The following is a 27,638-nucleotide window of genomic DNA, read 5'->3' on the forward strand; positions in this document are numbered from 1 at the left end:
TTCTGGTGGCTCAGTGTACCCAAACTTTGCTTCATGCATCGGATTATTAACAATATTGTGTATAAAATTACCTTCAGGCCATGTGTATAAGGGGTATGTGAAACATAAATTAATGTTTTGTTTAGCCTTGGGTCCCAACTACAGAATAACTCATTGTGTACATATATGCAAAGACAGGTATTCCAAAATCCAAAACACTTCTGATTCGAAACATTTCAGATAAGGGAGACTCGAGTTGTATCTACAAATGTGCTTACTGTTGCTATAATCCTAGTGAGCCAAGAGTGAAGGCACTGGTGAGTTGTTACACATCACCATGAATGCACAACTGTATATGAAATGGTTATACTTGCAGAGTTCCACTTACACAACTGTAAAATGAATATGGGCTTTGCATCATGGTCAATGCTACAGAACCCATTAGGAATCTCCATGTATGGATCGACCTATTAATTGTACTAAAAAAAACCCTTGTGCTGAATGGTAATGTTTCACAACTGATCCACTAACTGTCTAATTGAATGTACAATCAAATGCTCATGTTCATCCATGCACCATCTCCCAGATTCCCCCAGCCAGCATGGCCCAGTGCAAATAGTTTTCCCAAAATCTCAAAAGCATTCAAAGTCACCCAGTCGCCAAAGCTGAGGAGGGATTTGAACCCTGGTCTCCTGGATTCCTAGTCCAGCGCTCAACTCACTACACCACACTGGCTCTTCCACTTACTTAGATTCTTACTTAGATTTACTTAGATTCTTACTTAGATTTATATTGAGTGTTGTTTGTAGTCCTGAGATGGAGCTGGTTAAAAAAAAAATCCCAAGCTATAAGAAGCTTATTGTCCTTTCCTCACTCTTCAGATTTCAAAGACGTGTGGCTCCTCTCTTGCCACTTCTCAAGGGTTTCAGCTTCCCCTTTTCCAGTGGGCGGAAAGATAGCGCTGCTTGATCCATGAGTAAAACTGTTATTCCATCTTGAGCTAATGGGTGACACCATTGCATATTTTAAAAACCCATGGAGGGTGCATTAGGAAGGGACTTCAAAGGCATTCTTTTGCAGATGGAGAAAGTGAAACAGTTAGTCTTTTCAACAAAGGAGGGGTGGTATTTAAATCCACACTATGTAATCGTGACAGGAATGAAACGCAAAGCGTTTTGACTGATCAGGCCATGTTGACAATAAAACAGAAGTAGCCTAAATACCCTCAAGGCAACGGATCCCATCTGATCTGGGAAGCTAAGCAGGGTCAGCTCCAGTTAGCGTTTGGAGAGGAGAATGCCTACGAATCCCAAGTGCTGTTGGCTATATTTCAGAGGGAGGGACTAGCAAAACCACCTCTGAGTATTCATTGCCTAAGAAAATCATATGAAATTCATCATACATGTGCGCATACAGCATGTCTGGACGCAGTTTGACAATATCATATTGGAACTATGGTGCCCAGAAAGGGCCACAGTATTGCAGCTGCGGTCTGGCCAAGCAGAATATGTCTCAGTCTGGACACTTTACCCCTGTTGATGCCGCCCAGAATTACAGTGGGTTTTTTGGTTATTGCATCACACTGTTGACTTAGGCTTAGCTTCTGGTCTACTAAGGCCCCTAGATCCTTTTCACTTGCACTGCTTTCAAGCCAGGTGTCACACATCCTATATTTGTGCTTCTTATTTTTCTTGCACAGATGGACTTTACCTTGCATTTATCCCTGCTGATGTTAATTTTCTTCGTTTGGGCCTAGCTCTCCAGTCTGCCATGATCCTTTTGAATTCTGTTCCTATTCCCTGATAAATTTGCTACCCACCCCACTAGTTTGATGTCACCTGCAAATACGATAAGTGTGCCTTCTGAGCCATCATCCAAGTCATTTATAAAAACATTGAAGAATACTGTGTCCAGGACAGGACCCTGTGGCATCCACTCACCCATCCCTATCACTTCTCCCCAGAATGAGGGTGAAGTTAGCCTAAATTTAATCCAGATCTGGGATTCAAGTGGTCTGGCAACCCTAGCCAGCATAACCAATTGTGAGGAATGGTGAAAGTTGCAATCCAGCAATATCTAGCAGACTGCAGGATTCCCTTCTACAATTCAGGCCTGTTGATCCATTTCAGTCGGTATTCTCTGCACCAGGAATGAAGAACATATAGCCCTATGGAAGTTGCTGGACTGCACTTCTCATTGTTCCTCGCTGTTTGTAACAAAAGCTATGTCAGGTGGTGGGGGGCATATTATTGTATTCCCCTGTTCTGCACTAAATGGCAGCAGGTCCCCAAGCAAAGCTTTTAAGCAGAGAACAGTGCTTCCTGTATTTGATGTCTGGTCCTTTCATACTGAAGATGGCAAGAACCTCCAAACCTGCTACTTTCTACATGGAGACCAGGTTTTCCTTTCAGGTATGGTGTCTTTCCAAAGTAAAGCAAAGTAATCTGTGTGGTAAGACTTTCATCTCAGCAGAGGGTGGAAAAGTGACCTTTTCGAGACTAGCCTGAGTGCATGCATACCTGCTCTCCATGCAATTTGTTCCAGGTTCTGCTGTTCTTGTCATCTCCAGTAGAAAAGGACCAGCACTTGATGGGAAGGACTTTTCTGGGAAGATAACTCTGCTTGGACTACACTTCCTTAAATCTCCCAGATAGCAGCTCCAAAAGGATCATAGCATTGAACAACCTGATGCTGAAACAGATGGCAATGTGTTTCCCTCCCTTGTTGTGCATCAGTGTAATCACTCCCTGGCCACCAAGCAAAATGGAAGAACCTGCCAGCCTCTTAGAACATGGTTTTACTCTGTAACTTATAGTTCCTTGCATAATGCTTCTTGCATTATGCTTCTGCTAGCTTAACATAATGTGTGCAGCTCAAATTAGGAGATGCTGCTGCTTCAGCATCCAACAAAGTGCAACCACTTGTGTGATGGCACTGATGTCACCAGAGGTCACCCATAAGATTCCAGCCCATCATCCCAGGCCATGAGCCTACATCAAAGTCATGTGGCACAAATCTCTGTATGCAGGGTTACATGTTAATTGTGCTGGGCTGACACTGCACAACTGGACCAAGATGCCAAATATGCAACCCGACAAATGCAATGGATATTCATGTGGCAATGTGAATGTATGTTCATGCAGAACCGTCTGTGGTGGATATGCACATTCATGAGCAATGCACTCCCATTTGTTGGTGCTGTTGTGTGCCTTCAAGTCATTTCTGACTTCTGGCAACCCTAAGGTGACCCTAACATGGGTTTTCTTGGCACGACTAGTTCAGAGGTTTGCCATGACCTTCGCCTGAGGCTGAGGGAGTTTGATGTCACCCAGTGGGTTTCACGGCCATGATAGGAACTGAACCCTGGTCTCCAGAGCTGTAGTCCAAAGCTCAAACCACTACACCACAGTGTCAGCACAGCAAACAAAAATGTCTGAATGCTTCGATAAGGGAACTGATGCATGTACAAGACACTAACAAGATTCCAGTTCCAACATTTCTGAACCCCAGACTGCTAGCCAAGTTGTCCATCCCTCAGCTATTTCGGAAGCCTGTTTAAAAAACAAACAAGCTAGAAGAGTGATTGATGGAGCAGAGGCAGGAGTTGTAGACTTGACAGGTTGACATTGAGATGAATGTCTTCTCAAGCTCTCAGGAGCCTTGAAAGAAAAGGCTTTCTGTCTGTATCCTTCCTCAGTTCCTCCAGGGATCTCCTTATTATTCCAGTCAGATTCCTCTCCTCTTGGGTCATCATGGATAATCCACATTGGGTTTGACATGCATGGGAAGAAGATCTGAGCCAGACACTATCTCAATGGGGGTTCTGTTTACTTCTTTGGTCACTTGTAATTACATTGACATTTAAAGGGGACTTCCTGGTTTGGTTCAAGGATGGATAGTAGCTTCGACTTTACAGTAGCTTTACAGCAGCTTCCATGTCAGTGGGGCATCTAATCCATTCTGGGTTGATCCTAGAAGCTGATCCTGGTTTGGGAACAGGTCATGGGAGCTTGGGTCACTCTTTTACAATTCCCACTAAAATCCAGAGTGAACTCACTGCCCACCATTTATCCCTCCATTTATCAGAGCCTTCTTTGCAGATTAAAAAAGGGTTAAAATGTGTGAAGATGGATTTTACATTTTAATGAGGGTCAGCATCACAGGTGATGAGATAGCAACTGCCAGATGAGATGGGAAGTTGGGCAGAAGTTTGGGATGTTTCTTAGGGGAGGTTTTTCAAAAGCCTGAACCACCACAAATCTCTTTATCTTTGGCTCTCTCTAACCAGACCATGAGGGGCTTCTGACCAAAAGCTCTGGATTTGGGAAGACTGGTTCAAGCTACAAAATCCCATCTGATCTGTGAGAGCATACCAGCCAGTTGCATTAGGATATTTTGAGTCCTTTCTTGGTTTATCTGAAATGAATTTACTCTGTAATTTCTCCTTTCTATCTGGACCTGGAGGACGAGGTAGTCCTTCGTGTAGGAGATACCCTTTTGCTATAGAATTTCCTTAGTTGGGAATAAAAACTCTTTCTTTAAAAAGTATTCTCCCTGCCTTGCCCTGCTTTTCACGTGGCTTAGCTTAGCTTGGCCCAGTTCTTCCCTATGGTTGGCAAGGGACGTGCCAGTTGAATTCCCAGTAATGTCTCGGTGCATTGCTAAAGGACAAGGAATCAAATCATCAGCTGGTGGCAGTGAGTTCTTTAGATAAAATTGGGGCTCAAGGGGTCTCATCCAGCTCAGGCAGAAGAAGAGACCCAGAAAAGCCTCACACACACTAACCTTGGAGAACCAGCTACCAGAGGCATTGGCATTGGCGTGGCACATCAGCAGTCTCTACTAGTTTACTTGCTTTGGGTAGAGCATTTACAAGGTCAAGCAGAGCTTGAGAAGTGACTTGTTTAGACTACAACTCCCATGCTGGCTGGATGATGCTGGGCATTGTAGTCCAAACAAGTCCCTTCTTGAAAGAAGGATTAGAGAAAATGAAAAGAAGGAGAGAGGTGAGAAGAAGTAAAAGAGTTGGATAGGGTGAGGTTGTAAGAATGTAAATGAGAAGGTAAAAGGAAGAAACGAACAGAAGTGAGGGAGAAGAGGATACAAAGTGAAAAGCAGAGGATGGAAAGGAAAGGGAAAGTGGAGAGAAGGGGAAACAGGATTAAGATAGGAGAAAGAAAAGAATAGAGAGAGAAAAAGAGGAAAAGAAATGAAAGGGATTAAAGGGAAAGATTGAGAAAGGATTAAGGCAGAAAGGAAGGGTGAAGAAGAAAGTTGAAGGAAACTAAGGGAATTAAAGACCCTAGTAGCAAATAATAAGCACGAATGAAGAAAACGGATAGTAGAAAAAGAAAATAATAATAAATAAAATGGTATCTGTAGATATCTTCAGATAAAAGAAATGAGGGAGACGAATGCACATGACGAATGACAAGAGATGAAGTTATGAAAGAAGATGGAATAATGAAGGATGTAACATTACGTGTAAAGTAATGTAATGTAAAAATGTATTGAATGTGGAAAAGAAATTGTTGAATAAAGGATACTGCCAAACAAGCAAACAAACAAACAAGCCCCTTCTCCATGTTATGGCCCAAAAGAGGAAAGGGTGGTCTGGGGAAACAAGAGTTGCCATGATCCTATTGACCCTGTTTCTCTCTTTCAGTGCCACCATCTGTGCCCGATGCTAACCAGGCCTCCTGCTGTGGTCAGTGGCTGGGATCCCCCACCTCCATGACTTCACCTGCTGACCCCTAACCCCAGCGATGACCTTGTGGAGCCAGCCTGCCCTCCTGCCGTGCCCCTTGCCCTCTGTCTCCACTGCTCCTCCCAGTGCCACCTGCCACGTGCCCGCTGCACCATGAGAGGGGCCCGGCAGCTGGTAACCTGCGGAGGAGGAGGGCTACTGCGTGGCGGGTGGAGTGGATGAGGGATGGCCTCCCTGGACCTGCCATACCGCTGTCCACGCTGTGGGGAACACAAGCGTTTCCGGAGCCTGTCCTCCCTGCGAGCCCACTTGGAGTACAACCACACCTACGAAACCCTTTATGTCCTCTCCAAGACCAACAGCATCTGCGATGCCACCGTCTTCCCACTGGCATCGGATTCCACACTCCTGACGCCCACCACCCGCAGGGACATCTTTGAGAGCACTTCCTTCCAGGGCAAGGAGCAGCGTTTCACCTGTGACCTCATCGCTGCCGACGAGCTGGAACCGTCCTCCTCCCCCGTGGCCTCCCGCTACGTCCACGAAATCGAGATCCCTCTCACCGAGATCTTCACCCGCAAGGCCATGACGTCAGCCACCACTCCTCCCGCCGCCGCCGCTGCGGCTGTGGCTGCTGTGGACGCGGCTTACGAGGAAGGCCTGACCCGCCTCAAGATCCGGGCCTTTGAGAAACTGGAAGTGGACAAACGCCTGGAGAAACTGACCGAAGAAGTAGAACAGAAGATCGCATCTCAAGTGGGACGCCTCCAAGTGGAACTGGACCGCAAGACCTCTGAGCTGGAGAAAGCCAAGCAGGAGAGTCTCCGGTTAAGTCGGGAAAAACAGGAGCTGGAAGATCGGGCGGTGGAGCTCTCCCGCCAGGTGGACGTCAGCGTGGAGATGTTGGCATCCCTCAAACAAGATCTGGTGCAGAAGGAACAGGAGCTGACCCGCAAACAACAGTGAGTCCCCATTTCTGGTCAATTTCTGGTCTGTTGAAGGATGCATGAGGTTGGTTTTATGGGTCACTTTAAGCCAAGGGTGGCCAGAGTGCAGCTTATGGGCCACATGTAGCCATCAAGGGCCATGTTTGTTGCTCTTCTGGCCAAAAAGAGCAAAATAATTGTTATAAATAGAGGTTGTGGAAGACATTCCTATCATGTTTTGCTCCCCCAAACCAATTCCAGGTGTTGAAAATGTTTTCCCTGGAAAATTGCACCCAAAATACCCTTTAGGCCTCTGGAGTCTAGGGGTACTTTGCTTAATTCTGTTACAGAAAAATCCCTCTCCTGGGACTTGAATAACCCGGAAAGGCCTATAAACGTGTTGAAGATGCTCCCTGTAGCTCTTGAGGGTGTTTGGGGACAAAACAGAAATTCAGTTTTTTATGGGGAGTTGCCATCCAAGGTCTTCTGTGAGGCTATTGCAGCCCCCTAACTTTCCACAGTTGCCCACCCTTGCTTTAAATATAACATTAATTTTTTTATTTTAAAAACCCTCAAAATCATTTTACAAAATTCTTTGTTGCTTGAAGCCATGTAGACCTGTATCCTATCAGTTGGTTTCCATCTTATCAGTTGTTTTCCAACCAGAGTAGCCCCATAGAAGCAACGGTGGGTCAACGCATAGGTAAAGCTCAGCACTAAATCCCATTAGTTGGAGAAGAAAGGAGAGGCATAACAATATCATGACCTCAGACTAAATGGATTTACACATATATAGGAGTTTATCTCACTGGGGCTAATTTCAGCATTAAAGAGAGATTAAAGTGCATTTAAAGGATCCTGAAAATAAAACAAAAATGGCAAGCAATTGCACGAATGATTATCACACGCAATTGCGCAAGTAAAGTAATATCAGAAATGCATTGTCGCTGAATTCCTGAAAGTAAAAAAGATGTGTGTTAATCCTTCTTTGTGATCACTTCAGTGTTGGGTTTTGTGTGACGTCGTGTGAAATCGTGTTGCGTAATGACATGATTTTTCCAGGATATTCATGGGATAAACTCCCGATCTCCTTCGTGTGATAAACTCCTTAGTGTTGTGTGTTTAAAGTGAAAATTTGGTAAAATGTGATGTTTTTAAAGAATTTTTTAAAAAATTATTATTTTTAATTAAAAATTAATTTTTGAAATTTGAAATTTTATCTCTTTTTTAGTCCATGCCCCACTAGTGATGCCACCGAGGCTGGGTCCTCATGGGTCACAAGCTAAGATTATTCTGGCCCCAGAGGTTCTTCAAAGTCCCTCCACTACCTTGAACACTCAGTTGTGATGCCAAGAGGCTGTTCATATTCATGCCCAACTGTGCCACCCAGCGCTGGCACCACTGATGCAAATCTCTCACTCTGGGGCCAGAATGAGGTGCCTAGCATCTCATGCTAGCAATGGCAGTGGCAGGACACATAGTAGGACACATTGCAAACAGCCACCCGGCATCGCTCCAGTGGGCTCCAGATATTCTTGGAAGATTTGGAGCAAAAGGTGACTTTTTAATACCATTTTACAGGTGGCATACCATGGGTTAGGTGCTGAACTGTCCAGAGGTCATCTGGACAGTTTGCACCAGAATCAGGGATTGGGCCCTTCATCATCTGGATTGATCGCCGTGGGAATGGGAAGAGGACATTTTATTTGGCCCATGTGGACAGGGTCATAGTAGCCCCAGTAGTAGTAGTATATGTGTGGTGTAGTGGACTGAGCGATGGACTATGACTGTGAAGACCAGGGTTCGAATCCCGACTTGGCCATGAAAACCCACTGGATGACCCTAGGCAAGTCACATGCTTTCAGACTCAGAAGAAGGTAACAGCAAACCTCCTATGAAGAAATCTTGCCAAAAAAGCCCAGGCTAGCTTTGCCTTAGGGTTGTCGTAAGAAATGACTTGAAGGCAAACAAGGCCTACCTTTTGATGTTTTTGCTCTCTGTTAAGATAGTACAGAAGGATATCCTTGCAGGCAGGGGCCATTCCTTTTGGCCATGTGGACTCTGCAAGAGTCTTATAGTCCAGGAAATAAAATTTAAACTCCATTAACAACACAAAAAAGATGCTTTCTTTGAGACCCAGGTGGCCTCTGACCTTTGCAATATGTATTACATGGTCACCAGAAGTCAGAAATGATTTAAAGGCACACAACAACAACAACAACAAAGAGTATACATGATGTAAGACCCAGTGTGGCATAGAGGTTTGAGAGTTGGACTAGGACCTTGGAGATCGGGGTTTGGCTCCCTGCTCAGCCATGGAAACCCAGACCCTCTCAGCCCCAGAAATTCCCATGGTAGGTTCGCCTTAGGGTCACCATAAGTCAGAAACAACTTGAAGGCACACAACAACAGCATATTTGTGATGTGGGTATAACGTACACTCCGACTTGTCTCTTCAAGGTCCTTTCATGTTCTTTGCTTTGTCTTCCGGATGCCTCTCCGTTCACTATGATGGGTGGATTGAAACAACCTGACATCTGCCCCCTTTTCTGCATCATTTGGAAACAGATGTTAAATAAGACCGGACAGTCATTCCTATTTCCTTCCTTCCTCCCCCCCTCCTATTACATTCCACCACAATCCCTCATTTCATAAACTCAGTCCATTTATTTATGGTCTGCCAGCCAATTCTTTTTGCCCATGCAACAGACTGTGTTTAAGCCCAGAGGCTTAAATTAATTTGCCAAGTTGCCTTCCATGTGCCATTTTGCTGAAATCAGAACAGATTATATGGGCTGTCTCTCTGCCCACCCCCATCTTTCTGAATGCTGGGTTTCTTTTCTTTGTTATCCCTTTTATCTTACAAAGGGCATCATTTGCAGGCTTGCCACCTGAGTAATTCAGTAACAAGGCTGAGCCATCAGCAGTGGCAAAATCCCTCATGCCTCTTGCAAAAATGCCAAGTTATCTTTTGTTGTTGTGTGCCTTCAAGTCATTTTCAACTTATGGCGGCCCTATAACTCTAGTGCTAACCAACATATGTCAACAGATATGGAAAACAAAACCAGGGCCAGCAGATTAGAAGCGATCAATATACATCCCCATCCACAAAAAGGGAGCCACAAGAGACTGCAACAACGATAGGACCATAGCACTGATCTCCCATGCAAGCAAAATCATGCTCAAAATTCTGCACCAGAAGACATGGGAGTGCAAATACATCTGATAGTCCTGATGAGAAATCTGTGCTTAGGACAAGAGGCAGCTATTAGAACAGAAGATGGAGAAACAGAATAGTTCCCAGTTGGCAAAGGGGTCAGGAAAGGCTGCAGAGGATGGCAATGGCAAACCCCCTCTGAATAAATCCTGCCACGAAAACCCCAGGATAAGGTTGCCTTAGGATCACCATAACTGAGAAATGACTTGAAGACCCACAGCAACATAACAAAGTGAATGATTAAAACATTGAAAGAGTTAAAAGGTATTTTCCATACCTTAGCTGATTCATAAATCAAAATGGAGTCTGAAGTAAAGAAATCAGGAGAAGACTAGGACTAGGAAGGAACTAGATAAATTCCTGAAGCGGAATGATCGACCGTTGAATATTGAAGTGAGGATTGTCCATGCTGTTGTATTATTTATTTATGTATAGTTGTAAAAGCTAAACAGTGAAGGAGGCTGATAGGAAGAGAATCTACTCATTGGAAATGTAGTGGTGAAGAAGAGTTTTACAGATAATCTGGCCTGCAAATAGAAGACAAATAAATGGGTCCAAGAGCAAATTAAGCCTGAACTCTCCCTAGAAGCCAAGAGGACTAAATGGAGACGCTTGTACTTTGGCCACATCAGTTTTGCAACGGGATCTTGTAGCACCTTTGAGACTAACTTTGCAAATGAAGTTTTAGCGTTACCTTTCGTAGATTTGATTTACTTCTTCAGATGCATTGGCATGAATTAGTGCCCAGGAAAGGCCTTTATAAACAGCCCGAATAGTCATAGAAATGCAAAAACGGTGCGGGTCTGGTGGTGAGGTGGCAAGCCCTGCTGGAAGAGATACAACAGCTGAAAATGCTGGAAATGCATTTAAAACAGCATGAAAGACCTATCTCTTCCTGCAGGCCTACCCAGTCAATTTTAAACCATGATTTTAATCTGTATATGCACTCATACGAGTGTGTTTTAATGATTTTATAGTGTTGTATTTTCACTGTGGGTTTATGTGTTTTTAATTGTGTTTAGTATTTTAACATGCTGTAACCTGCCTTGAGCCCTCAGGAGAGACATGACAGAAACAAAAATTAATGTCGTCATCATCATCATCATCATCATCATCTATGGTTGTTGAGGGACTAAGGCAGGAGGGAAGATGTTGCCTAAGGCCAGGGTGGGTGGATGACCATATGAGTGGTGGAAGGAGTCTGGGAATGTGCAGACTGGGAACCAGTAAAGAGATAAGGTAAACTGGTTAAGGATCTGGGGTGTTAACTAGTGTTATAATATGTGTCAGGATGCCATTTCACTTTGGGCATATCATGCGGAGACATAACTCCATAAAAGACAATAATACTTGGTAAGCAAGAACGCAAGAACCAGCATGGCATTGCGGTTTGAATGTTGGGTTGTGACTCTGGAGCAGGGTGACCAGATGTCCTCCTTTTCCAAGACATATCCTACATTTCGACCTTCTGTGCAGGAGGAATCTCAGAATGTCCTTCCTTTTGAGCATGACTAAGAAGCATGATCTTGCATTTATGTTAGTGTTTTTAGCTTTTGTTTTGTAATGTCCTATCTTTTTCTTGAATGTTCTACATTTTGTGATGCCTTGTCCTCCTTTGCAGCCATGACATCCCCCCCCCCAGGCCATGTAAGCCCACTGAGTGACATTGAGCAAGTTGCACTCTCAGCCTCAGGGGATGATGATGATGATGGTAATGATGATGATGATGATTTGTATCCCGCTTCTCCAGAAGATTGAAGCAGCTAACACTAGAAACATCCCTAAAATACAATAATCGTTTGCTACCATTGTATCCCAAACCCACCCAAACCCTCCCATCCACAATAAAATACAATTACTTAAGCAATTGTTAAAACAATTATTAAATTATTAAATGGATGACAATAGCAAACCTCCTCTGAACAAATCTTGCTAAGAAAATCCCATGGTAGGGTTGGCTAGGGTCTCCATAAGTTGGAAACAACTTGAAGGCACGCAACAACAACAACAACAACAACAACAACAAGGTAGAAGGCAGTAGGAAAATAGGAAGACCGCCTTAGAGATGGATAGGGCTGCTTTAAATTTGCAAGACCTGAGCAGCTTGAAGATCCTTGTATGAAATTGTGGTTTTCCACCAAAAAAAATTGTATTATGTGAGAAGTTTTATGATCAGTTTTATGCATAAGATTACTTCATTGGAGAAATATCCATGGGATGATAGTGGTGAGATAGAGTCCCCTTCTATGCAGATTGACCAGTTGTCCTCCTTTTCTAGGACATGTCATACATTTCAACCTTCCATTTTGAGCATGGCTAAGGAGCAGGACTTTATCTTTCTATGAATGTTTTTAGCATTTCTTTTGTCGCGTCCTACGATTTTCTTCAGCGTCTTACTTTTTGCGCTGCCTTATCCTCCTTTGTGGTTAGGACAGCCCTGCCCTCTATGTCTACCTAAGTTTTGTAGGAGTTCTTTTCACTGGAGAATAATGGTTAGCTCAATGGCTTTGCGCAATGAAACATGTGTTAGTGTCTTCCTTTTTCATGAAGACAGAATATGACATAACCCTGTACTTTTCATTCAGAGGGCTCTCTGGAAACGGCCCTCTCTTCCCATAAAGGGCATTTTGAACTGGATCGAGAGGCTGCATTTGTATGGTATGCTGTCAGATTTTAAGCACTTTGAGTCCTGTTCATCAGGGAAAGATTAGATATAAATAACATAAAGGGGTAAATTGTTTCTGCCTACGAAACAGGCGGAGAGGGAGGTTTTCCTAAGCAGAACTTAGTGATCTAAAGCTGATGGCTCCAACGTTAGTGGAAAAGTCAGATCAAACCCAGAGTTAGTGGGAAGTTCAGATTAAACCCAGGAGCAGATTGACTGCTCCAGTGATATAGGAGCCATCACCCTCCATTGATGGTTTCTGAGGAACCTACTGATTATTCAGCATAGGACTTGGATCAAGTTTGCTCTGGTTCGTTCCAATTTATCTGAATGTCTTGGATGTGCAACAGAGCTATGTACAAGTTGAATCTCCTTTAATCGAAATGCTCCCTTACCTGAAATGACCAGAAGTGTTTTAATACTACATACAGGATGAGTCTCCTATAATCCTACAACTGAGCTACATATCAGGTTGAGTCTCCCTTAACCAAAATGCCCCCTTAATCGAAATGACCAGAGGTATTTTAATCCTACAACAGAGCTACATACTGATTGAGTCTCCCTTAACGTATTCAAAGGGCTCTTGTAGCATATTTGAGACTAACTGAGCAAAGGGCATTGTGGCGTACGCTTTTGCAGACTTGTTGCATCTGCAAAAGTAGGCCAAGTCCACAAAAGCTTATGCTACAATGTCTTTCATTCAGTCTCAAATGTGATACAAGATCCATTTGCATAGAACCTTTAGAATTATCTATGGTTGTTGTTGTTGTTGTTGTTGTTGTTGTGTGCCTTCAAGTCATTTCTGACCAATGGTGACCTTAAGGTAAACCTATCATGGGGCTTCTTGTCAACAATGGTTTTGCCTTTGCCTTCCTCTGAAGCTGAGAGGGTATGATGTGCCCAAAGTCACCCAGTCACCCATGTCCAATACAAAATTTGAACCCTAGTCTCAAGAGTCATAGTCCAACATTTAAACCACTACACCACCCTGGTTTTCTAGCTATGATTTTTTTGTCTGCCTTCAAGTCGCTTTCAACTTATAGTGACCCTATCATGGGGTTTTCTTGGCAAGTTTCCCTGGAGAGGTTTTGCCATTGCTGTCCTCTGAGGCTGTTGTGTTGGGAGTGTGTGACTGGCCCAAGGTCACTCAGTGGGTTTCCATGACCGAGCCAGGATTTGAACCCTGGTTTAGGGCCTAAATACCCCAAAGGCACTAGATCCCATCTGCTCTTGGAAGCTAAGCAGGTGAGTACTTGGATGGGGAACTGCCAGTGAATACCGGGTGCTGGAGACTATACAGGGGCAAGAACTGGAAAAACCACCTCCAAACACTCCTTGCCTAAGAAAACCCATTTGTTGTTGTTGTTAACTGCCCTCAAGTCAATCTCAACTCATGACAATACTATGGATGAGACATCTCCAAGACCTCTTGTCCTCCATTGCTCTGTCTAATTCCTGCAACCCCACAAAACCCATGGCCTCCTTAATAGAGTCCATCCATCTGGTATGTGGCCTTCTTCTCTCCCTTGTTCCCTCCACCTTTCCCACCATTGTTGTATTTTCCAATGAGTCCTTCCTTCTCGTGATGTGGCCAAATTATAACATACCAATTTTAGTCATGTTAGTTTCCAGGGAGATTTCCGGCTTGATTTGCTCTGGGACCCATTTGTTTGCCTTTTTGGCTGTCCATGGGATCTTCTGAACTCTTCTCCAGCCCCACATCGCCAAGGAATGGATTTTCTTCCTATCTTCTTTCTTAACTGTCCAGCTCTCACATCCATCCATGGCAATAGCTTGTGTGCTGAGTTGTATATCTTTGCCTTTTAGAATCTTTTCTTGTTCTTTCATAGCCACTTTTCCCATTCTTAATCTTCTACTGATTTCCCGACTGCAGTCCCCATTTCAATCAATGTTTGATCCCAGGTATGGGCATTCTTTTACTAATTCTATTCCTTCTAGGTTGAACTTGTGAAGGTCCTCAGTGGTTTTATTTATGTTCAACATTAAGCCTGCCGTTGCGCTTTCTTCTTTGATCTTCCTTAGGAGGTGTTCCAGGTCTGTGAGGTTTTCTGCTAGTATTATGGTGTCATCTGCATATCTTAGATTCTTGATATTCTTTCCTCCTATTTTCACTCTTCCTCCTTCTGTGTCCAAGCCTGGTTTTCTTATAATATGTTCTGCATACAAGTTAAACAGATAGGGTGAAAGGCCTATCATGCCATAAGTCAACAGGAGACTTGAAGGCACATACAAACATGGTGCTACTGCCGTTTTCTCTGAGGGACCTTCCACCAGTGTCATCCCTATTACTGCTGTTGCGCAGGATCTGGTTTGCCAAATGTAGCCTCACTTCTCAGCAAAAGCCTGGGAGACCCTACCAGCAGCAGTGTTATGAGCATAGCCTCTTGCTTCAGATGAGCATGAGTCCCATAGAAAAGTAGCATCAAGGTGGGAGATATTCACCAGCGCTTTCATCAGAAGAGATGGCTACTCTTCTCTTCTTCTCACCTGCACTTCTTCCAGCTGCACCGCTCTGAACAAATTCAACTGCATGCTGTGCTTGCAGAAGATCCGGCAAGAGCAGACCTCCAGAGAAAAGCAATCTGAATATTAAAGAGCACAGCTGCAGTTTAAGAGCATGCACCTTTTTTAGAAACAGCTCCCTCTAGTAATTCCCACCTCCCTCCTTGGTTTTTATTTAATGTGGCCATTTGCATGGAGATGGGATCTGTACCTTGTTCTCAGTTAAATTCCTGCTGCGAGGATCAAGCTGTTTTTCCATGCAGGTATCATGGGGATAGTGGTGTAGTGGTTTCAGCATAGAACTAGGACTCTGGAGATCAGGACTCAGTCTCCTGCTCAGCCGTGGAAACCCGCAGGGTGACCTTGGGTGAGTCACACCCTCTCAGCCCCCAAAATCCCCACGATCAGTTCACCAGGGTCACCATAAGTCAGAAATGATTTGAAGGCACCTAACAACAACAAATGATGGGGATGCTGTGGCTAGCCCTGAAGCAAATATTCACCAAATTGTTTTGGGGAGAAAAAGGTGGTTGTTGGGAGAAGTTCCCTCAGTGATAATTTTCAACCATTTTTGTTTCCAGCACTGGCTTCTGCTTTGCTACTGATTCTGGGAAATGACTTGAATCTACACAACACACACACACACGCACGGTGAACCCATCGTGGGGTATTCTTGGTATGATTTGTTCAGAGGAGGTTTGCCATTGCCTGCTGCACTCCTACCAAAAATGGAAGTGGATTCATTTTACAGGGGATACAGGTGTGATTTCAATGCCCTCATGTACTTGGGGTTAGTGCTTTAGTCATCCATCCCAGTTTCGTACGGAGTCTCAAGAAACCAGGATGGATTACTATAGAACGTTCAATTGAACTAAGTTTTAAACGGGAGATGCATAAGAAATGGAAAAATGGGGAAATCACCAAAGAGGAATTCAAACAACTAGCTAGCATATGTAGGGGTAAAGTCAGAAAAGCAAAAGCACAGAATGAACTCAGGCTTGCTAGGGAAGTTAAGGACAACAAAAAGGGCTTTTTTGGATATGTCCGCAGCAAAAGGAAGAAGAAGGAAACGGTAGGGCCACTGCATGGAGAAGATGGCAAAATGCTAACAGAAGACAGAGAAAAGGCAGAATTACTCAAGACCTTCTTTGCCTCAGTCTTCTCAGAAAAGGCAAAGGTGCTCAACCTGAGGATAATGGAGCAGAGGACAGAACAGGGGAATTTCAGCACAGAATAAGTAAAGAGACAGTAGAGGAATACCTTGTTAATCTAAATGAATTTAAGTCTCCGGGACCAGATGAACTCCATCCAAGGGTATTAAAAGAACTGGCAAAAGTAATATCGGAGCCATTGGCAATCATATTTGAAAACTCCTGGAGAACAGGAGAGATCCCAGCAGACTGGCGAAGGGCAAATGTTGTCCCCATCTTCAAAAAGGGGAAGAAAGAGGATCCAAACAACTATCCTCCAGTTAGTCTGACATCAATCCCAGGAAAGATTCTGGAGCAGATCATTAAACAGAGAGTTTGTGAACATCTAGAAGGCAATGCCATCATCACAAAAATTCAACATGGGTTTCAGAGAAACAAGTCATGCCAGACAAATCTAATCTCTTTCTTTGATAAAATTACCATCTTGGTTGATGAAGGGAATGCTGTGGATATAGTATATCTCGATTTCAGTAAGGCCTTTGACAAGGTTTCCCATGACATTCTTGCAAACAAGCTTGTAAAATGTGGGTTAGACAAGGCAACTGTTACATGGATTTGTAATTGGTTGACCGGCCGAACCCAAAGGGTGCTCAACAATGGCACCTTTTCATCCTAGAGAGAAGTGACCAGTGGGGTCCCACAGGGCTCTGTCCTGGGCCCAGTGCTATTCAACATCTTTATCATCTTTATGGGATTGGATTGTATGACCCCTTCTGTTTTCTTCCAACTCTAAGAATCCCACCCCATAAAAATTCTTCTCTCTTTGGGAGATATGATTATCTCATCTGTCAAGCTGCTGGTCTACACTGACAGCTCTTGGCTGCCATGTCACTGGGATGGTGAATCTGCTCTGGACTTTTGATGAACGCCATTTCCAAAACAGAATAGGGATTGTTTCCTGAACTTTCAAAGAGCTGTCCAATGTGCTGAATCCCAACTGAACCACTGTTTCAGGAACAGACTACAAGCCAGTGGAGCTCTGAAAGCTTGCAACATGTATTTTTTGCATTTTGGTTGGTCCAATAAAGGTATCATGTTTTCTGGATTTTGGATGTTATTATACTTTGTTATATGGCCAATGCAGCTACCCCTTGATATGTTTTGGAGGGTGATGGAGCTCCCTCCTTTGGGCGGCCTTCAAACAGGAGCTGTACAGTTCTGAGAACTTATTTGGGGTGAAGATTCAGAACCAGAGTAGTATAGTGGATAAAGCATTGGACCAGGGCACTGGAGATCAGTGTTCGAGTCCCGACTCATCCATGGAAACCCATGGCCTTGGGCAAGCCACCTTCTCTCTGTGTAATAGGCCTCAGGATCACCATAAATCAGGAATGACTTGAAGGCACACAACAACAACAACAACTTCAGCACCATGGGTTGTGCTTTTTAAATTTCAATCTGAAACCCAGAGTAGATTGCCTGCTGTCTGCTCTTCACAGAAACCATCCTGAGCCGAAAAGGCTTAAATCAGAATTTTGACAGGTATTCGTTTTCCCTGTAGTTCCAGGTTCATCTGCTTAAATCAAGATTGTGGATTGGGCTGGGTGGAGATTAAGGTTTTCTGAACAGCTCTTGGCATGTGGGAAGGGGAAAGATGTCAGGGACAAAGGAAGGCTGTCCAACCAAGCTAGACAAAAAAAGGAGGAGGATGCTGTCTTTGTTCAATGAATCTGAACCCAATTATGTGGCTCCAAAGGACTTTTCGCTGCACAAGATCGCCTGGAACTGCTCCCTGTTGTGAATTCAAGCTGTCACACCGGGACACTATCCCCTTCCTGATTTCTTGCTGACCTGGCTGCAATCCTATAAATGAATCTGACCCAGATTCTGTGCCAAAGATACTCTGACCTTTTGAGAAAACCCTGCAGGACTGGAAGCTTCCTGACTCCCTGGAAAGGCTGCTGCATACGCCGGGGAGAAGGGAGGGAAGGAAGGCGAGAAGGAAGGGAGGCAGAACAATAATAACTACATGGATACGAAGACCATTTGCACATAACCCAAGGAGGGTCTTAAGAACATGAGTTCCCCTCTGGTGGAACTTGACACACATTCATAGACTCCTAGGCTGCATTTGCACTGCAGAAGTAATGCCGTTTGACACTACTTTAACTGCCATGGCTCAGTGCTACGGAATCCTGGGATTCTCTCTGACAGAGAAGGCTAAATATCTCACAAAGCTACAAATCCCAGAACTCCATAGTATTGAGCTACAGCAGTTAAAGCTGTTGCATTATATCTGCAGTGCACATTGTGTCCTAAAGTTGGAAGTGACCACAAGGGCCACCCAGTCCAAGCCCCTGTCATGCAGTAATGCACAGCTAAAACATCCCTGAGAGATGTTCTTATGGGGTTCCTCTAAGCACCATTCATCTCCCTGGTCTTGGTTCTTGCTAGGGCTTATTGTTGTGTTCCTCTTTTGGTGAAATTTTCATCCAGTTCAAGACTTGGGGGCTTGCAAATCCCAACATCTTCATGCCCCATGCATTTGACCCATGCAAGCTGGTTTACCATCCAAGGTCTGCTTCACTTTGTTGCTAACTTTCAGACTACATCCTTTATCCCATCATCCCTGGCCTGGATTAACATAATACTATTATTACTCTCAACCAGAGGAGACTCGTTTATTCAATAGGATTTATTTATGTGTTGCTTCCCCATTCAACAGTTGATTTAATAAGTCTGCTGTGATGGAGACTAACCTTTATGACTCAGGATACTTGCCACAATCCTGTTGGTGTCCTACGCATGCATACATTTCCCTGCAAATATGGTTGGATGCTTTTGGCTGGTGCAGTACATCCACATTCAGTTCAAGGCTGCAGAAGTAGAGTTACACATGTGGTTCCCTTGTACATCAGAACATATTGTGCATGGAAGTACATGAACACTGGGTGTCATGACTGGAATTCAGTATGGCATTTAGGTCTCCACAAGTGTACTTGTATGTGTGGGAAACAAAAGTGAGTAATTTTGTAATGCCCATATTGACTTAGTGATGCCATGACATTATATTTAGCTTCTGTATCCATGGAGTCTGCATCCACGGATTCAACCATCCATAACTTGAAAATGCTTCCCCCAAAAAATACAAAAAGCAAACCTTGATTTTGCCATTTTCTATAAAGGACACCATTTTATTACATTGTTGTACATCATGGGACTTGAGCATCTACAGGTTTACACAGGGAGTCCTAGAACCAAACCTCAGCAGGTACCAAGGGCCCACTGTACTATGCATGAGCATCTTTTGCACAATGATAGCCAGTGGAGTGATTGATGTATACTGGGCACTGATGCACATCAGGGACACTACACAATGTGCATCGGAACACCAGCTAGAAAGTACTGGAGCACAACAGAAGTGCCTGGTGCTTATTGGAACGCTCTTCTCCAGGTGCACATCTTTGCAATTCATTAACAGGGTTTTGGTTATGTTTCTGGGACATTGCTACAGATTAGTAAAGTTACAAGGTGTAGGCCATGATGTAAAATCTCAGATAATGTGCTTGTCCGTCGATGGGCATGCAAACTGGGTTGTGCCTATGGTTGCACATTTGGTGCTTGATTTCAAATGTTTATTGTTGTTCTTGTGTGCCTTCAAGTCATTTCTGACTTATGGTGAGCCTTAAGTGACCCTCTCATGGGGTTTTCTTGGCAAGATCTGTTCAGAGGAGGTTTGTTATTGCCTTCCCCTGAGGTTGAGAATATGTGCCTTGTCCAAGATCACCCCGGGGTTTTCATGGCCAAGTGAGGTTTCAGACCCTGGTCTCCAGACTCATAGTCCAGCACTCAACCACTACATCATGCTGGCTCTCCAAGTTCAAATGTACAATGTTATAATTAAGCAGAAGGGTTACACATTGAGTATGCAAAGGGAACTTGTAGCATCTTTGAGACTAACTGTGTGAAGGACTTTGTAGCATGAGCTTTGGTAGAATGAACTCCATGCGTCTGAGGAAGTAGACCTCTTAGGGTTTTCTTAGGCAAGGAATCCTAGTCAAAGGTTGTTTTGCCAGTTTCTTCCTCTGAAATACAGCCTGCATCCCCTGATATTTGTTGACTGTCACCCTGTTTAGCTTCCAGGGTCAGACAGGACCTTTAAAAAGTAACTTGACAAGCTCTAGTTAAGCATACTTAGAAAGGCATGTTGTGTGTATGTACCTTCAAGTCGCCTGTCAACTTATGGTAACCCCCTGAATTTCATGGGCTTTTCTAAGGAGAGGAATCTTCAGAGGTGGTTTTGCCAGTTACTTCCTATAATGTACAGCCTTCAGCACCTGATATTCCTTGGTGCTCCCATCTGAGCATGAACCTGCTTAGTTTCCAAGATCAGGTGAGATTTTGTGCCTATAGGGTATTTAGGCCTGCCTTAAACAAGGTTTTCTTAGACAAGGAATACTCAGAGGTGGTTTTGCCAGTTCCTTCCTCTGAAACGTAGCCACCTGGTATTCCTGGGTGGTCTCCCATCCAAGTACTGCGTAGGGCTGACCCTGCTTAGCTTCCAACATCAGATGGGATCTGGTGCCTATAGGGCATTTAGGCCACCCTCCCCTCTGAAACAACTTGCCAAGGGTCACCTTAGGATCACCATAAGTTCGAAACGACTTGAAGACCAACAACAACTACTTATATACCAACAGATTTCTTCATCAATGCTGTTGAAGACTGAGATTTTAGTTCTGTAACATCCGTGTATCTCCCCATATTATAAGTCTTTTGTGTTACATTGAAGAACTAACCAGGGAAATGTATGTATATCTTTTGTTTGTACCCAAACATCAGAGAATCCAGGAAAGAAATTCTTGTTTTAATAATTATATTCCTCATTAAAGATTTATTAATTATCATTAGATCCTATGAAAAGAATAGAACATCGAAAGGGTGATATGCAAACAGCTGACCTTGCATGAATCTACCCTTTTGCTAACTGCTAGAATATGTATTGCAAAACATTGGGAAACCGTGTTTGTCCTACAAATGTCAGAGTGATTTAGAAAGATCTTAGAATCTAAAGAATAAAGTTAACCTATTTTGCATGAAATTACTCAGCAGCTCATGCAGACAATTTTGCAGAGGGAGGGCCTTTATTTTTTGACTTTTAGGACAGTAAAGAGTGCAGCTAGAGGGGTTGGGCTTTTGTTTTTTAGGGGGTTGACAAGTAGGCAATGGCAACTCTATGAATCAGATCAGAGCCATGGCTTCCAACAGCCTTTTTCACGTCTTCCAATGCAGCACATTTGCCAAATTAAGGACAGTGGCCATGTCTTCCTTGACTGAATCCACCCACGATGTGGATTAAATCAAACAACTATGTGATCTCCCTTTTTTCCTCCTGTCATTCATTTTGTGTGTTGTGTTGTTTGCCTTCCGGTTGTTTCTGACTCCTGGCAGCCCTAAGGCGAAAGTATCATGGGGCTTTCGTGGCAAGTTTCTTCAGAGGAGGTTTTCCATTGCCATCCTCTGAGGCTGAGAGAGTGTAACTTGACCAAGGTCACCCAATGAATTTCTCTGGCCAAGCCAGACTTCAAACCCTGGTCTCCAGAGTCATAATCCAATGCTCAAACCACTACCCTACACTAACTGAGCAGTAATTCTTTGGAGAGTTGACTCCTCTTTTGGAGGCCTTTAAACAGAGGTTGGATGGGTATCTTTCAGGAATGTTTTACTGTTTAGTAGCCATATGTATTTGGCTTCTGAAGTTCTTCGCTGGATGCTCCCATCTCTAAAAATAAGGTTGGTGTCTCGAATGAGCCCCAAGTTTGAAACTCCATGAGGGAAACAACCATGGCTGAGATTTTCTATCAAGAAGATGGAGCATAATTTTATGCTCATGGAGTTGGGTTATAGTTGTGCAACATGGCCTCGTGCATGAATTGCAGTGCTGCACAACCAAAAATGCAATTCAGTTTCCAAGCACACCTTGACTGCACATCCGTGTACAACTGTGTCCAATGTGCATCCACGTGCCATGTGCCATATGTGCATCTCTGCTTCCATAACCTTGAATTGAATGCAGATGTTCTATATGGAACAAAAAGGTCCTATCATTTCCAGAGGGGGGACTTAAGCCTGTGTACAACATCAACAGGATTCCAGTCAAAGAATCTTGTAGCACCTTAAAGACAAAGGCTTAAATTCAACTGCTAGTAGACCACAGAGTCCAAATTATTGACCCGTAAGCCAGCTCTTATGTAAATCCTATTGCATAAGCTCTCATGGACTGGAGTCCATTAGATGCCTGAAGCATCGTCTTCCGCTGGCCGGTACATATGGATGCAGAGAGATGTGATGGGGGGATGTGAGCAGTGTGAGGAGAAGGAAACAACATGTACCAAGGAATAAAAATAAAAATACAGGCACTGAAAATTACGTAAAGCTTAAAATCACATAAAAGCTTAACAGCATGCCCTGGGGAGGCTCACTTTATATTTTTCCGAGGCCCCATCCATCCTCTTCACCTGGGCCTTTGGAGGTTACATCCTGCTCTTTGTTGGCTGCTTGTATAACAACGCAGGGCTGTTTTGGTTCTCTTGATTTGAGTTTGGCGTTTTGTTGGGTTTTCTATCATGGCAGTTTTTAACTTATATTGCAAAACTTCTCATGGATCTCTTTATCATAGAGAGATGGGGCACGCTCATGAATCCCAACCCAGGCCTGGTTACTGAAAGCCAGCCAATGCAATGGTAGATCTAATAGTGCTTTTTGGAAAATTCACAGAACCACAGAGCTAGAAGGAACATCTACTCCCATTTCAGTGCTCAATTCCAATGCTAAAGCAACCCTGACATGTAACTATCTGATCTCTGTGAAAATGCCACCACCTTCGGAGAAGTTCTTCCTAATTTTAGGTGGGATGGTCCTAGTCTCAGGAGCAGGTTTGCAGTTGCCAACCTCAGAGAATGAAAGAGTGTGACTTGCCCAAAGTCACCCAGTGGGTTTCCATGGCCAGGCCAGGATTTGAACCCTGGTCTCCCATTGTCCTAGTCCAACACTCAAACCTTTACACCGCACTGGTCCATATAATATGTACTTCAGGACTATAATATGTACAGTACTTTAGTTACTTTATTTCCAACCGTAATATTGCTGCCTAAAGTGTGCCTATTTGATCTCTGTGAAAACACCACCACCTTCTGAGATGTTCCTCCTAATTTTAGGTGGGATGGTCCTAATCCTAATAATAATCTGTGGAGCAGGTTTGCCATTGCCATCCTCTGAGACTGAGAGAGTGTGACTTGCCTGAGGTCATTCAGTGGGTTTCCATGGTCGGGCCAGGAATCAAACCCTGGTCTCCCAATGTCCTAATCCGACACCAAAGCATTACGCCACACTGGCCCATATAATATGTACTTCAGGTCTATAATATGTACTTCAGTTATTTCCATCTATAGTGTTGCTGCATCAAGTGTTGTCCCGCCCTTTGTGGGAAGCGTCACATCTTTTGTTTGCTTCGTGCCCCCTTCTGCAGGGAGGTGATCCAAATCGACCAGTTCCTGAAGGAGACCGCTGCCCGGGAAGCCAACGCCAAAGTGCGCCTCCAGCAGTTCATCGAGGAGCTCCTGGACCGAGCCGACCGAGCCGAGAAGCAGCTCCAGATCATAAGCAGTAGCTGTGGAACGACACCCAACTGCAGCCTGGGCAGATGCAGCGTGCCTGGCTCCAAGAGCACTGGCAGACCGGTACCTAATGGCAATGCCAATCTCCTAACACAAAAGTCCCCAAAAAGGGAGTGGGGGGTTTCCTGGGAGGGGGAGGCCCATGGTCAGAGGATGGAGGAGATGGGAGACACACAGTTGCTAAGAGCAGTGCACTGGTTTTACTGGTTTGGAGGGGAAGCTCCCCCAGGTACTCACTCTCTGTAGGACCTTACAGGCTGAAGGCTTTAAAAATGGACAATTAACCAGAGTGACTCCAAGAGCATTATTGCATTAAAAACAAACCCAACAGGCAAAAGGAGAGAAGCACATTTTTCTTTCTGTCTCTGCATGGTGTCGATTTTCGTTCTCTTTTGACCATAAAAGCATGGGAGAGGCTCATAAAACTGTCCCTTTTGCCAAGTTGGAAAAATCCCTTTAGAAAAAGGGATGTTTTTACCACCCTCTCCCACACTTTCACTTTTTTAAAAAATTGATATTGATTTATTTCTGACATCCGCATACATTCATCAAACGTATAATGCCACCTTCATAACAGCCAGACAGACAAACAATTAAATGTACATTCCTTTAAACAATAGACAATGACTTCCTTTTCTTGCCTCACTGGTTTTCCACAATCATGAATTTTATTTCATTCTTTTCTTATTTTATACAATCTCTATTTCCTTTTTATATTCGTCAGATTTTAATTTATTTATATATTCCTTTATTCACAAAGAATATTAATTTTCCAAATATATAACTGCAGTTATTTTTCCAATATTGTGTCACTTCTATATTATTTTTTAAAATTATTTTTAAATAAATTTTTAAAATAAAATTAAATACAGATTTTATTTTTCTATCCATCCTTCTTCTGGATTAACCGTTATCCCTTCTTTAACTATAATTATTAATTTATCCATGCTTATCATATCGTATAGTTTTATCAACTAATCCTCTACCTTTGGTATATCTTGATTTTTCCATCCATGCGCATAAACCATCCGCATCCAAGTTTGAATCGATGCTTGAATCCATGGATAAAAAAATCCCTGGATAAGGAGCTCCAACTATAATTCCGGACTTAGCGGAAATGTTATATTCAGATTTTTTATGATGACATTATAAACAGACAACCAAAAGGCTTTTGCTTTTGGGCATCGTATGATAAAAAGGGCCACTACTCTCTTCACATTTCCAACATCTTGGGTCCGTGTTCATATACAGTTTGGCTAATTTTTCTGGAGTAAGGTACCACTGATATAGCATTTTGTAATAGTTTTCTTTTTAGGCGTGCACATTTTATATTTTTCTCAATGCTTTTCCCCAATATTCTACATTTATAGGATGCCCTAAAATGCCGATCCCAGATGATCATGGCCTCTTTAATTGCCTCCCTTTCTGTATTCCCGTCCCGCACTTTTACAGCTGGAAGAGAAGGAAAGTGCTTGACTCCAAATGTCTGCCGGGTTTGTTTTTAATGTGATAACAAGGCTCCAGGTGAGGATGGAGAGAAGGAAGAGCGGATCTTGCTGCAAAAACCATTTATTTCTTTATTAAAAAGACAGAAGAAAAGCTGCAGACGCTAACATTGCAAGCTGTTTCTCAATGTACGAGAAACAAACATATTCACTTAATACTTATACAAAGATTACAAATACAAGACAAAACAAACAAAGCGACATCCTCCCCTCTATTCCATGAGTATCATTGCTGCTTCAAAGAAAATACACTTCTCTTTTCTTTTTAATTTTCATTATATATATATATATATATATATATGTATGTATGTATTAGTTGCCCGTTTTTCACTCAAGTTTTTTTCCCTATATAACTTTTACTTATCAACCATATAAGATTATTCCGTTCCTAATCCTCTGTCTCACATATCCGTTGTTCTCATGTCTTACATTTCATTACCTTCTGTCCAGGAGGTATTTCGAAATGAGCATGACTTAGGCCGCGGCATCCGCACTTCAGAAATAATCCACTTTGGCACCGCTTTAACTGCCATGGCTCAGTGCTATGGAATTTTGGGAAATGTAGTTGTTCTGGCACCAGAGCAAGCCAACGACACTTCCCAGAATTCCATAGCACTGAGCCAAGGCTGTTAAAGCGATGCCAAACCAGATTATTTCTGCAGTGCGGAAGCAACCCAAGAAGCATGAATTTACATTTCCATGAGTAATGCCCTGCGTTCTTCTTGAATGTCCTCAATATTAAAGTGCCGTGTCCTCCTTTGCAGTTAGGACACCCAGTCATTTTGCATTGAGGTTTCTCAGTAAGACTTGTTCAGAGCGGGTTTTCCTTGACTTTCCTCGGAGGCTGAGAGAGTGTGACTTGCCCAAAGTCATCCAATGAGTTTCCATGGCCAGGAAAGGATTACAAACCACGGTCTCCCAGAGTCATAGTCCAATGCTCAGTTTAGTGCATCATGTGCTCCCCAATGTTCCCCTACACCAATTTTACTTGGCTGAAAGCCAACAAAGGCTGTATTTGCACCGCACAAATTATGGAGTTTGACACCACTTTAACTGCCACGGCTCAATGCTATGGAATTCTGGGATGTGCCATTCCATAGCATTGAGCCATGGCAGTTAAAGTGGTGTCAAACCGGATTATTTCCGCAGTTCGGATGCAGCCTGGGAATAGCAACCAACAGCGACAGAGCATCACTCCTGGTGGACTGGTCCAGCTTGCATTGGGAGGAAGCCCACATTTTGCCCTCCATCTCTGAGCAGTTGCCCTTTCCTGCTTTCCATTTATCGAATTGATATAAGAGCTCTACATCGAGGTTCCTCTCTAACAGGGCAATCGGCTGCGACTGGCAATTGCCATCAAGAAAACAGCACTGAAAGTTCATTTTCAGACACATAACGCTGCAGTTGTGAATAGCTCTAGCGCTGGGTAGAAGACCCGTTTGTAAGTTATAGATCCATTACAATATTGACGTCTGCATCGGACCAGATAGATGGCTTTAATTTAAAATAATATGGAATAGATTTTTTCCCCTCCAAGCTCTTTCTCAGCACAATTTGCTAACCTTCAAAGAGATTGCGGGTCCCTGTTGTCTCTTTTATTTGGGCTCGCCATCATGTCGTATTGCAAACTGAGTTTAAAAGTAATTAGTTATGTAACTCATTACCGACAGTAACACCCGAGTAATTTGTCAGTGTTAGCGTTCCTACACACTCGCACACTTTTCCCATAATGCATTAATTTCCCATTGTTTTCACTAGTTTTTATAAGGGTGGTTATAAAAAGAAGGGCTGGTGGTTTTCATATTAGTTAGGCAATAAAGCCACACTGGCATTTAATCTAAATTTTAAAGGAGCGATGCAAGGTACCAAAACTTATCTCCAAAACAATTTAACATTGTAGATAGTTTCTTTAAAATTCAAATTAAAACCCAGAGCTGATTTACCACTTTAATGAGCCACAAACCCCTTCAGAGGTTGCTAAGGCTGCATCCACACTGCAGAAATAATCCAGTTTGACACCACTTTAACTGCCATGGCTTAATGCTATGGAAACCTGGCAAGAATGATTCACGCAAAGCACTGGAAAACAGAAGATTCCAGAAGTAGAAGAATGGTTACGAAAATCATTAGATTCTTTGGAAATGGATAAATTGATGAGGCATCTCCAAAACATATGTGTAAATCTACAGTGCTATATAAATAAAGTTTAATAATAAAACCAGAGAAAGAGTAAATTAAAAGAAGACTGGGATAAAGTATTGAGATATTTGCGACAGGAATGGGGAAGCA

The 27,638-nt window shown here is 43.3% G+C and overlaps 1 protein-coding gene across 1 annotated transcript in view; it reads left to right on the forward strand.

Annotated features, from left to right (window-relative positions):
- Positions 1-5,847: 5,847 nt before the first annotated feature.
- FBXO41 (F-box protein 41) overlaps positions 5,848-27,638 on the forward strand; it is a 43,740-nt gene continuing 21,949 nt past the window's right edge. The window contains exons 1-2 of the mRNA XM_089526408.1: positions 5,848-6,648; positions 23,697-23,907. Of these exons, the coding sequence (XP_089382534.1) occupies positions 5,912-6,648; positions 23,697-23,907 (948 nt within the window). The 5' untranslated portion in view covers positions 5,848-5,911. The remainder of the gene's footprint in view (positions 6,649-23,696; positions 23,908-27,638) is intronic.

This window comes from Sceloporus occidentalis, unplaced genomic scaffold, assembly GCF_023333645.1.
Source record: "Sceloporus occidentalis isolate IW3139 unplaced genomic scaffold, rSceOcc1.0.p SCAF_5, whole genome shotgun sequence".
NCBI classification, from domain to species: Eukaryota; Metazoa; Chordata; class Lepidosauria; order Squamata; family Phrynosomatidae; genus Sceloporus; species Sceloporus occidentalis.